Here is a 13,530-nt window from a genome sequence, read left to right as displayed (position 1 = left end):
AACTAAAAGTGGCAGATTGATTAAAACTTTTTATTCAATGAGCAGTTGTGACTCTCTGAAGCAGTTTTCAATTTGCTCTATAAAATTAGACACTATCAAGTTTAATAGGGTTCTATTCACTTCTATAAATGTTACTTTTAGATTGTCAGAGAAATAACAAAACTAGGATTGTCTGAACTATGTTACATTAAACTCTGTGTGCATTTGCCTCGAATGATTGGGAAAATGCTAAACCAGTAAGTTGGAGTTTAGTTTGGACAAGAAAGAAAATTGTACCCAAAGAACACTTGGGATTTCTCTGGCAGGTCTGCCTTTATGCTTTCCCTAAAATACTTAGCATAACTATAAACATTAATCTTCTATAATCCAGCAGAGTCAAGTAGTGATATAGAAGATGATTATTTCTGTTCTTTTTCATCAAAGGTGCTCATCTTGTGCAGTCTTAATGATATAGCTGAAAATACATCTAACATCTATTTTAAAATAAGCATTTTCTAATACAGGTGTCTAGCGTCTTCTCCATCTGAATGAAAAAAATACTGAAAATTATTTTTAGAAACCTACTGAACAATTTAGTAGATTTTGAACACCAGTCAATTTTTAAAAATAAATTAGCCTTATTTGCTATGAAAAGAACACTTTTAATGTGCGCCTGATTCAATACAATCAGCAAGAACTCCCCATTTCATCATGGAGCAGTGACCTGCTTTGTGAGTAAGGACGGATGTGGGAAAATACTGTCTACTGAAATAGGGTAAAAGATTGTGGAATGATGATCTGGATGGTTTTGGATATTGTTCACTTTGCCTTAAATTCCTCAACCTTTTGCACTGGGATCTGAATGCATGAAGTGATAGAAACAAGGGGAAAACACCAACTGACAGCAGTTTCTCACTTGCTATTACACAGATGTATTAAGTTTATGTTTGCTATGCTGATTTTCTGTAAGACTAAGTTATTTCACACTCCTGATGTGAATGAATGTTATGGTGTTTTATGTGGCAACGGCTGAAGATATCAAATGAACTCTTTCCTGTTCCCGTGCATGGATAGTATATGTAATTTGCTGTGTTGACCTTTATTTCAAGGGATCAGTGCCAATTCTCAACGTTTTCACAGCTGTCTGAACCATAGGCTGTAAGTAAAGTGATACTCTCCCGAGTTTTAATTAAAAGTAGACTAGTTGCGCACAATCTCTGAATGAAACAGGAGAGCAAACACAGATCTCAGGTAAGAATGCAACAACATTTTCTGCTTGAGTTAAAGGAAGAGAGAATATTGTTATGGACCAAATCAAACCCTCTCAAAATAAATTAAGAAGATCATCTAGATCCTAACTTTTTCTTATTTTTAAGTTACATGAAAGTGGAGAGAAATCAAAATTAGCGCTTTGGGTCCATTGACCCTTCTTCAGATTGCATTCCAGGTGCAATTTGATTGGTCAAGCTACTCAAATTTAAAGAAAACACATTTTATATTCACACGAGAGTTAAAGTACAGACAAAATAAAAATCATAGAATTGCCTTAACTGTAACTCTACCAAAATGCTTAACAAAATAATGTATATATTAACTTCTACCAATTAACTGTTCCAACGTAGTAACATCCTATAAATACAACCTTGGCAAAGGCAAATGTAGTAAAATAAATTCTCTCACATGTAATTCTACAGCAGGAAGAAAACCCCAGGTTTCAGCTATATCAAAAAAGAGGAATACAAGCTTTCACATCCAAATTCAAGACCCAGCAATTGCAGAAAGCTAAAACTAAAAATCCTAATTCTGTGGGATTTGAACGCCCCTTCAGGCTGCTTATATTGCTCCAACTATAAAAAAACCCCCAAGACCTCAAAAGCTGTTTACTGGCTTTGTGCAGAGTGCTTGGTGCCTCTGTCTCAACCTTCATTCATAAAAGAAAAAAGACACCTCTTAAATCTGTAGCATCATCATAATATATAGCAGTCGATTTCTGATAAGTCTAAGTATGCACTTTTCAAAGTACATAAGAATGATCAATTATTTGAATTATTATATGCAAACAATGAATTGAATTGAATTTGCTTTATTGTCACATGCAGAAAAATGCAAGAAGAAGAATTACAGCAAAGCCTTTGTTTCAGATTTTTGTATAAAGTAGTAGTTAAGAGTGACAGCACATTCAACTTGGTCTTTTCAGTGAGGCAAGTGGATGCAAGGAAGGAAATAAACTTTGGGGAGCATGCCAACTTCAGGCTAGTTAATGATATAACCATGTGATAAATTATTCCTTGTGGTTTCTTGAAAATAGATCAAATTGACAGGTTGACCAGTTGCTGGGCAAGGAAATTAATTTGCAGCAGAAAGGAGGGGCAGGCAACAATTTGCAGAGAAGGTCAAAAGCTTCTATGAGGGCCATGAGGTCCCACTGCAGTGAAAATAAGCAGAGAATTGGAGATATGTGCAAAGGAATAAGAGTGACAATGTGGGTGCATCATAAGGGAGGGGTGCCTAGTGAGGTTTTCAGTAAGCAAGTTTATTCATAGCATCTTGGACATCACTTTAAGAATACGTTGAGAGCTCATTAAAATAGTTCAGGGATACCATGAATTCCATTTGCACTATTCATTTCTGCTTATGAGACCAAAAATCAGATGGATCTGATGTTACTTAAAGACAGCCAGCATCTCTTTAAAGGAAGTTGCACTCTGGTTTGCAAGCTGCATGGAATTGTTACGGATTGAACATGTGATTCGATGAAATTCAGACAAGGTATGTAAGGTACATCTCCAATGCCATTCTGGAGATCGCTGTGTTGGCAGCGGTAAGGCTGTGGAGACAGATGTATCCTGGAAGCTATGTGTGTAAGGTATCACATAGGAATGTACTGCACCAGGAACAAATGCACCCAGAGCAAAGCTGTTCCAGAACCTTCAACGTTGCCCAGGTATGTCCTCTATACATTAAGTAGGAGAAATTGAACTCGACTGTTTACAGAAAACCAAAGAGCTGCAGATGCTGGAAATCAGAAACAAAACAGAAGTTACTGGGATAACTCAGCATGCCTGGCAATATCTGCAAGAAAGCAGAGTTAACGTTTCGAGTTCAGTGACCTTTCTTCAGAACATATTACAGTTCCATCAGTCCACTTTCGATAACCAGTAAAGTGATGGAAGGGGTCATTAACAGTCCTTTCAAGTAATACTTGCTAAGCAATAACCTATTCACTGATGCTCAGTTTGGGTTCTGCCAGGGCCACTCAGCTCCTGACCTTGGTTTTAACAAAAACAAAAGAGCTGAATTGTCTTGGCGAGAAAACAACATTTGACTGACTATGACATCAAGGAGTATTAGCAAAACTGGAGTCAGTGGGGATTGGGGGAAATCTTAATAGATTGGCATCACACCAATCACAAAGGAAGATAGTTGCAGTCATTGGAAGTCAGTTATCTCAGTTCCAGGACATCAGTGCTCGGGATCCTAGACTGCACCATCTTCAGCCGCTTCATTAATGGCCTTCCCTCCATTATAAGATCAGAAGTGGAGATATTCACCTATGTTCAGCATCATTCTCAACACCTCAGATACTGAAGCAGTCCACGTCCACATGCAGGAAGACCTGGACATTATCCAGACTTAAAGTGGCAAGTGGTAAGAATCAATTGGGACCACACAACTGCCAGGCAATGACAATCTCAAAAAAGAGCAAATCTCACCATCACCCTTTGACATTCAAAAGTTCGACCTTTACTGAATCCCCCACAAATCAATATCCTGGGGATTATCATTGACTAGAAACTGAACTGGACTTGTCACATAAATACTGTGGCTACAACAGCGCCTCAGAAGCTAGGAATCTTGATGCAGTCAATCTGTTATTTTCTTTTCACAGGAAGGCATAAAAATTAAAGAAATATATGCAATATTTCAACACTCTTTCCTTTTTGGCAGGCAATTTTTAATAATATAAGAAAGAGAAGAGAGAATGACAAATATAATGAAACTGAAACGGCACTACCCAGCAATATAGATGTTGGCTCACAATTTCTGAAGTACAGAAAAATGTAAAAGAAAGATGGAAAGCAAACATCTCACTGTCAGTGTAACAATATTCTGTCAGTAATTTAAGAAATAATAAAAACAGATAGTTAACAAAACAAATGACAGCCCATCAAACGTCTGCACACTTTGGTCACTAAAAGATTAAGAATAAATTCCTTCGCTAATGTTGATTATGACCACAATGATCTGACAAAATGATTCTAATTTTGGAAGATCAATGTAAAGTTTGAGTCTACTTTATGTTACTCAAGATTGAGTTCACTTCATATCAACAACTGCCAAATGGAACAAATGATCAATTCATAGATGGATCTCAGTAAAAAAAAGGGTACAGAACTTGATTTCACTTGAGATACCTTTGCTGAAAGCCTTATGGAACTAGTTATTGCTTCTACAGCTATTAACGCCTTCAGAATATCTCTTCTGAATAAACCCAAAAAAATACTATTGATGCTCTGCCCGAAGGAGTACAGAATTTCAAAGCAATTGTGGCAAGCCAGCAATATCTGGAACTGCTTGACACTGGAAAGCTATTGCTGCCATCAATAGCATCTGGAAAATATCCAAAACACATATAAGGGATAGCTTACCTCACCCATTGAGACAGTGGCCAGCATTTCGTATCATATGCATGCTATGTTCCAGAAGATCTCTTGCTGAGATATTTGTATCATCGATAGTCACAGGTGAGGTGCCGGAAGACTGGAGGTTGGCAAACGTGGTGCCACTGTTTAAGAAGATCGGTAAAGACAAGCCGGGGAACTATAGGCTGGTGAGGCTGACCTCAGTGGTGGACAAGTTGTTGGAGGGAATCCCGAGGCACAGGATTTACATGTATTTGGAAGGGCAAGGATGGATTAGGGATAGTCAACATGGCTTTGTGCGTGGGAAATCATGTCTCATAAACTTCATCGAGTTTTTTGAAGAAGTAACAAAGAGAATTGATGAGGGCAGAGTGGTAAATATGATCTATATGGACTTCAGAAAGGCATTCGACAAGGTTCACCATGGGAGACTGATTAGCAAGGCTAGATCGCATGGAATACAGGGAGAACTAGCCATTTCGATACAGAACTGGCTCAAAGGTAGAAGACAGAGGGTGGTGGTGGAGGGTTGTTTTTCAGACTGGAGGCCTGTGACCAGTGGGGTGCCACAAGGATCGGTGCTGGGTCCTCTACTTTATGTCATTCACATAAATGATTTGGATGCAAGCATAAGAGGTACAGTTAGTAAGTTTGCAGATGACACCAAACTTGGAAGTGTACTGATCAGCGAAGAGGATTTGCTTAGATTACAACAGGATCTTGACCAGATAGGCCAATGGGCTAAGAAGTGGCAGATGGAGTTTAATTCAGACAAATGTGAGGTGCTGCATTTTGGGAAAGCAAATCTTAGCAGGACTTATACACTTAATGGGAAGGTCCTCGGGAGTGTTGCTGATCAAAGAGACCTTGGAGTGCAGGTTCATAGCTCCTTGAAAATGGAGTCACAGGTAGATAGGATAGTGAAGAAGGTGTTTGGTATGCATTCCTTTATTGGTCAGAGTATTGAGTACAGGAGTTGGGAGGTCATGTTGTGGCTGCACAGGACATTGGTTAGACCACTGTTGGAATATTGCATGCAATTCTGGTCTCCTTCCTATCGGAAAGATGTTGTGCAACTTGAAAGGGTTCAGAAAAGATTTACAAGGATGTTGCCAGGGTTGGAGGATTTGAGCTATAGGGAGAGGCTGAACAGGCTGGGGCTGTTTTCCCTGGAGCATCGAAGGCTGAGGGGTGACCTAATAGAGGTTTACAAAATTATGAGGGGCATGGATAGGGTAAATAGACAAAGTCTTTACCCTAGGGTCAGGGAGTCCAGAACTACAGGGCATAGGTTTAGGGTGAGAGAGGAAATATATAAAAGAGACTTAGGGTCAACTTTTTCACATAGAGGGTGGTACGTATATGGAATGAATTGCCAGAGGAGGTGGTGCAGGCTGGTACACTTGCAACATTTAAGAAGCATTTGGATGGGTATATGAATAGGAAGGGTTTGGAGGCATATGGGCCGGGTGCTGGCAGGTGGGACTAGATTTGGTTGGGATATCTGGTCGGCATGGCCAGGTTGGACCGAAGGGTCTGTTTCCATGCTGTACATCTCTATGACTGTATAACTCTAAGAGTGTGTTGGGCTAAATTGTGTAGAATGCCTAACCATCCCAAGAATTCCAAAGTGCAGTGCAATGCAATGCACCGCAGCAGGATGTGAAGGAGAGCTGACCAAGGAACAGTGCTAGGGATTGACAAAGATCTGATTCCTGATGAAGGACTTTTGCCGAAACATCGACTTTCCTGGTCTTCGGATGCTGCCTGACTTGCTGTGCTTTTACAGCAAAGATCTGTCCATGCCATCCACGCACGATAACAAAAATCCAAGAGGTAGCCACAGTATTGCCACTCACTCGCCCCAATCAAACAATACAGGTAGTCAATTTGACACATGATATCAATGCCAAAAGAAAAGTTGAAGCCTTTATCTCCATTCAAGTGATAGACCCCAAAAGGAATGCGCAACATGCACCAAATAACAAAATTGACGCTGGCGCAAGTGACCGGAGTGAGTGAGGGTGAGTGGAAAGATATTGTATATAATATTGTTACAAGTGCAGGTTTCATTCCTTTACGCATCTTATGCAAGATGCATTTAGAAACTGGCACTATGTAGTGAATCCACTCAAGTTCAGTTCACTGTGTGCAATGGGTCTGATATCACACATATTACATAATCTGTCTTAAACATCAATACAAGATCTTGGAGCAGACATCTGAAACCTTTGAAACTGTTGCTGAAACTAATTCTATTCTATTTTTGTTCTATATGGGTCACCATATTATCACCATCTATAAGATGACAAATTAATCAATTGTGACACCAAAGATTGCATGTCGCAAAACTGAGTTTAACCATCGTCTGACTAACAATGTCAGCTGACATTAATGACGATGCAATATTACATCTAAAAGATGATGACCAAGCAAGTATCAGTCTTCCACATAAGTGCAGCTTTCAAATTCAGGAAAAGCCCAATCCAGAATTGGGATCTATGGTACAAAGCAGCACTGTCTGGAGCGTTGTACTGAACGCTGCAGTCCCATTACTTGCATTTGGAAGAAAAATGACACTATTTGTGTGTGTTTAGATCCAAGACAAATGAACAATGTAGTAAAAAGTCATCCAAACACAATTTCTACTGTGGAAGAGCTTAATCCAACATTTTCAAGCACTAAATCATTTTCCAAGCTTAATACAAAGAATGAATATTGGTCACACAGCTTGTTCTGGAGTCATGGGAAATATCAACATTTAGAACAGCTTTCAGTGAATATTGTGTCCTCAGATTACCGACTGGATTATCCGTTTGCCAGGCCATAGTCCAACAACTAAGGAAGCTATCAAGCAGATGACAGTACAATTCTCTGAAGACCTAACTATGAGCATGATACAAATTCCCACCAACTCAACAGCAGTGAAATGGAAACATGGAGCAGAATCTTACAGAGGTCTGAATGATGTGGGCTATGGCAGGATTTGTGGCAAAATTTGACAAGAAGCTCAACAAAACCTTTTTCGACATTGCAATTGTTTCATTCCAATTCCTATGCTGTGACGAGTCTCTCATCAGGCAATGGCAACTTGGCAAATAAAATTGATTGTCACTTGTTAAATTCCTTATTAATGCTGCAACTTGTCTCATTAGTTTTCTGCTTCCTATCCTACCAAGCAAGCCAGAAATCGAGAACTCTCGACATTAACGTCATAGCTGGCACCCCATGATTTCAGCTCATGGTTGACTGAGAACAATGCCCAGGTTGGACATCGGGCACCAACTTCTCAAGGCATGCTCTGTGGCACTACCCACACAACCTCCACAGACATTGGTATCTGACTTGTATCAGTCTTTACGAACTCTCATGGTATATGGTACAACTCTCATTGTGATGCTGCAGCAAGGATACTGTGCTCAGCTCATAGACTGGACCCGGCTGTATCTCCGGCCAGTTCACTTGCTGTCATAGCACAAACTCACTCTAAGCCTAACTGGATGCTCAGGGCATCTCTGCCTTGCCTTGTTTTTTCATGCCAGTGATACCAGGCTCACCGTGCTGTTTTATTGCTGTGTCATTTAGTTCAGACAAAATGGACAGGGTCAGTCAGTCATTCAGGGCAATCCCATTCAGTATCCTTTCTCATAAGGGCAGAGGCCCAAATGTCAGGCAGCTTACCACCCATTTGGGTCTCTTTCTGCCCTCTTGTGGTCTACTTTCTGCCTGGAATGAGAGAAAGGCAGCTGTAAAGAGAGATGGAAGTGGCAAAGTTGTAACTTTTAATAGGTAAAAGCCAGTTAGTAGGCAGGTAGTGGTATCGGGGGTAGGCGTGAGTGATGACATAAAATGATAGTGTATAAGCCTTGGTGCAAAGTGGGTATAGATAGCAAAGATAGCAGAGAGAAGATGGTGGCACCTATGCTGAAGTTGAGAAATTCATACATTGTTATGCATTCCTTCAGATGGTTGAGACTGCACAGACATGGGAGAATCAGCCTCAGACCAGGTTTAGTCTGGTGGCCCTCACTGCTGGTCCTAGGGAAGAGGATATCCTGCCTGTTCACATCCCATCCAGCAAGATCTCCAGCAAAGCAGGGCACCACATTTCCCTCATTTGCCATAGAATCGTAGAATCCCAACAGTGTGGAAGCAGGCTATTTGGCCCATCGAGTCCACACCAACCCTCTGAAGAGCATCTCACAGAGCCCCACCCTATCCCTGTAACCCCACATTTCCCATGGCTAATCCACCTAACCTGCACATCTTTGGACTGTGGGAAACCCATGCAGACACAGGGAGAATGTGCAAACTCGACACAGGCAGTTGCCCAAGTGTGGAATCAAACCCGGATCCCTGGCGCTGTGAGGCAGCACAGTGAGCCACTGTGCTGCCAACTCCAAGTCAAATGTCAGAAACAGCATAGCTTCTAATTCATAGAGGCTTGTACTATTAAGACAATTATGTGATGGAATGCAACATACCAACATAAAGATACCTGGCTTATCCTCAATCATTCTCTCCAGATAATGGAGTCAGTGTGTCGTCTTCAGTCAGTTAGTTATGTAATATCGTGTAATAACAGTAAACGGTAAACCAGAGGATGTGTTAAGTCTGTGATATCGTTGCTGCATAAGTAGTTTATGTAAATACCTTGTGGAATTTGTTAAGACATGAAGTATGTGAGGTTAAAAGTGAAGATTTATTTGAGGGCAAGGTAGATAAAGACAAGGGAGAAATGATTAGAGGATATACTGGGGGTGTTCGTTGAAATAAGATAGGATATGGTTGGTGTAGAGCATAGACTTTGGCATATACTACACATTTTGGACTGAATAGCCCATTTCAGTTCTGTGAATAGGCTGTACGTTGAGATAATTTAACTTTCTTTTGCAAAATTAAGATTAAAACTAGGATTAGTAAACCTTGCCAATCTTTTGAGGCAGCTGACATTACATCTATTATCAAAATGCTCTTGGCATGCTGTGTGTACGAGTAACATAACACCAGTCCTGGAGGTTAGTTGAATCGTGTCTCAGTGCCAGTATTTCAGTAAGTCATGAAGGGTCTGCACATTGAGGTACTTTCCACTGTGTTGTATGGTACTATTACTGTACTAAATGGTAATTTCAAACAGATCTAGCATCACAAGAATGAACATCCTGAGATGCCGTGGGCCATCAGAATCAGCAAAATTTTACTTTAACATAATCTACAATCTCATGGGCTGGCACATCCCCCTTTCTACCTTTACCATCAACTCTGCAAATGTGTTGCTGGTCAAAGCACAGCAGGTTAGGCAGCATCTCAGGAATAGAGAATTCGACGTTTCGAGCATAAGCCCTTCATCAGGACCCTGATGAAGGGCTTATGCTCGAAACGTCGAATTCTCTATTCCTGAGATGCTGCCTAACCTGCTGTGCTTTGACCAGCAACACATTTGCAGCTGTGATCTCCAGCATCTGCAGACCTCATTTTTTACCTTTACCATCAAGCCAGGGGATCAACCCCAATTGAATGAACAGCGTAGGAGGAAATGCCAGGAGCAGCATCAGGCATACCTAAAAATGAATAGCTTTCCAAGCCATTTCAGAAGACAATGCAGAATCAGCCACATTGCTGTTGGTTTGAAGTTACAATTAGGCCAGACCAGTAAAGATGGCAGATCTTGGTCCCTAAACGACATTAAAGTTCTTACAACAGTGACAGATTCATTGCGCTGATTGCTAAGACTAGCTGCCAATTCAAAATATTATTAACTGAGTTCAATTCTACCAGATGCCATAGTATGACTTGAATCCAAGTCCCCAGATCATTAGCTGGGACCTAATAATAATTAGTCCAGTGACAATACCATTATGCCACAGTTTCCACAAATTATTCTGCTCTTGGCTTCTGTCCTTAGATTCTTAAAATAAGTGATTGGCCATGGCTGGATTGGGTGCTCCTACTCTCCAATCAGCCAACCATGACATTGTTCCAATTGAGGCATCCTTTACTGTGTGTGAATAAATGTACTAATGCCTACTCCCTAGAGAGTGTGTGTTGACAGACATAATGAGAGTTGAGCATCACTGACTATCTAGATACTAAGGAATGAAATTCATTTCAGTTTGCGAAGTTAATAAGGTTTTTTTCGCCATAAGATTGGTACCAAGGGCAGAATGGGAGCTTCCAGTCACTCTGAAGAAGTTAATGGTTCTCTCTGTGTGTTTTGGTGGGTCTGTGTACAAATGAATAAACCCAGGGATAACCAGGTTATCTTTGAACTGTCTAAAACAGTAATAAATGGTGTCACAGAGACAGTCTGCAAGCATCTCCAAGCTTTGTTCTAATATCACCTTCATACTCACAGTAAAGGCTGTATCTTCAGATGTATGTACCCACAATGGGATTCCAAAGCTGGAATATTTCTGTTATGGCAGTAGGTAGGAAACAACATCTTCTCAGTCATTGCCTATAGTTCAAATACAAATTGGAGCTTTATTATATGTGAACACTGTGGTGTGGTTATCTGTGGGTCAAGTGTTCCCTCTGTATTAGCTGCTTCATTCACCCAACCTCCAACCTCTCCTTCTGCAAGTTTTCATCCCTTTCTTCCAATAAAGGAATCCTCAGAGGGAAATGTACTACTTTATTACAAAACGCTCCCTTTAAACAAGCCGCAAGTTTCACTATGTGTCTTTGAAGCCGACAATTTCTGAATACTTAAAGTGCTAGAAGCTACTCTGCCAAAAGCAATACTGCTGAATAGCACTGTTGTGCGATTTCTAACTTTTGGAATCAAAAACACATTTCCTAAATTAGCAGATGACATTAAAATCAGGAGGACAGTCAATACTGAGAAGAACTGCAACAAATTATTTCTAAACTTGCAGAATGGGCAAATTGGCAAATGAAGTGCGGATTTATGTGGGGCAGAAAAATTTGGTAAGAAGCATGAGGAGGTCACCTATTACTTGGAAGATGCAAGAATGGGTAGGATAAAGGAACAAAGAGATCTTGGATTACAATTGCACCAATTACTAAAAATTGTGCCATAGGTTAGCAAGGCTATAAACAAAACAAACCAAGCTCTAGGTATTATTTCTAGAAGTTTGGTATGAAAATGCATGTTAAATCTGTACTGAAATGCACTTGTACTTCCCTTAGAGAACAGCATACATTTCTGATTGCTGTGTTACAACATGGGTTTAGAGAGGGTGCAGAGAAGATTTACAAGGACGATATACTTGGGTTTACATATGAAGAATAGCTTACAGGATGGGACTCCTCACTTGGAAAAGGAAGGCTGAGGGCCAGAGATCCATAAATTTATGAAAGTTTTTGATAGTTTGGATACAGAGAGAATGTTTCCTTTTATGAGGAGGAACAAGACTAGATGCCATCACTGTAAGGTCATCACGAAGAAAGCCAGTAGGAAATTCAAAAGAAACATTGCCACACATTGAGGTGAGAAAATGTGGGACTTGCTTGAGGTTGAAGCAGTTACCTGAAGGATTTAATGGGAAGCCAGAAAGGCATTTGAAAGGGAAGGGAATAGACGGTTACCATGGCAAATTCAGATGAGAAAAGATAAGAGGAGCCTTGAGTCAAGCATGAAAACCAACATGAACTAACTGAGCTAAATGGATTTTGTGCCCTGTTTTTGATGTACTCTGTATGTAAATGTCACTGGTTCCCTATGGGAGGTGTGAGTAGATTGAGATAGCTCAGTTTTTCTGAGGATTAATCTCTCAGCAACTCTCTGCTTCATCAGGCCATCCTTCCAGTGTACAGATCAGGACTGCAGTAGGGTTATGGGAGGGAACTGCTAGGATCATTTTCCAGATCAGAGTGCCTCTCTCATTTAGTTTGCCAGGTTGCCTCATTCCCACATGAAATGGCATTATTTATGTAAAAAAGAGTTGGACAAAAAGACTAGTCCTTCTTCTGCTCAACCTGTGCAGCCCACATCTGCGGCACGGTGGCACAGTGGTTAGCACTGCTGCCTCACAGCGCCTGTAGACCCGGGTTCAATTCCCGACTCAGGCGACTGACTGTGTGGAGTTTGCACGTTCTCCCCGTGTCTGCGTGGGTTTCCTCCAGGTGCTCCGGTTTCCTCCCACAGTCACAAAGATGTGCAGGTCAGGTGAATTGGCCATGCTAAATTGCCCATAGTGTTAGGTAAGGGGTAATGTAGGGGTATGGGTGGGTTGTGCTTCGGCAGGTTGGTGTGGACTTGTTGGGCCGAAGGGCCTGTTTCCACACTGTAAGTCTAATCTAATCTGTGCATAACGTGCACCAGTCCAGCTCCCTTGAATCACAATGCCACTGTAGAAAATAGCAGTCCTTAGGCCCTAAGTGCAATGTGATCCTGCAATTTCAGATATCCAGGAGGAGTCACAGCATTGTCACATGGTCATGGGTCAAAGTGATGTACATGAGGATTAAAGGAGCCTCACATTTACTCATATTCTGCTGCTGATACTGGTGATTCGGATTCAGCTTTCAAGCAGTCTGAGGGAAAAAAAAGACAGATCACAACTCTCAAGAGCTGGTGATGATATATCTGTGTTTTTCACCTGCAGTTTTCGAGAGCAAAGGCGTGCTGCAATTCAACCTGGACTTTGTCGCTATGGATCCCAGCTTGAATGCTGCTATGGATGGAAAAGGAATTACAAGGGCCAGTGCGAAGGTACAAGAGCAGCATTCACCTTCTCCTGCATTTCTGACAATTTCAAGCACAGTTTAATCCAGACCTCAACATACTGTCACATGAACTAATTTGTTGGTCAGCAGAGTGAAAGAAAGCAAACAATGCATATAGTTAAAGGTAAAATCGCTATAGTCCCAGAAGACCATAGGACTGCTCTCTCATCAAAGAGAGACAACCGGTGGGAAGTGTAACCTGAGGGTCACCATGCCT

At 41.0% G+C, this 13,530-nt stretch overlaps 1 protein-coding gene across 1 annotated transcript in view; it reads left to right on the top strand.

Moving 5' to 3' along the window:
- Positions 1 to 2,858: 2,858 nt before the first annotated feature.
- egfl6 (EGF-like-domain, multiple 6) overlaps positions 2,859 to 13,530 on the top strand; it is an 80,822-nt gene continuing 70,150 nt past the window's right edge. The window contains exons 1-2 of the mRNA XM_060833265.1: positions 2,859 to 2,923; positions 13,193 to 13,299. Of these exons, the coding sequence (XP_060689248.1) occupies positions 2,859 to 2,923; positions 13,193 to 13,299 (172 nt within the window). The remainder of the gene's footprint in view (positions 2,924 to 13,192; positions 13,300 to 13,530) is intronic.

Source organism: Hemiscyllium ocellatum, chromosome 12 (genome assembly GCF_020745735.1).
Source record: "Hemiscyllium ocellatum isolate sHemOce1 chromosome 12, sHemOce1.pat.X.cur, whole genome shotgun sequence".
Classification (NCBI taxonomy): Eukaryota; Metazoa; Chordata; class Chondrichthyes; order Orectolobiformes; family Hemiscylliidae; genus Hemiscyllium; species Hemiscyllium ocellatum.
Note: the sequence above shows the minus strand (reverse complement) of the source record. Positions and strands in the feature narration are given on the sequence as shown.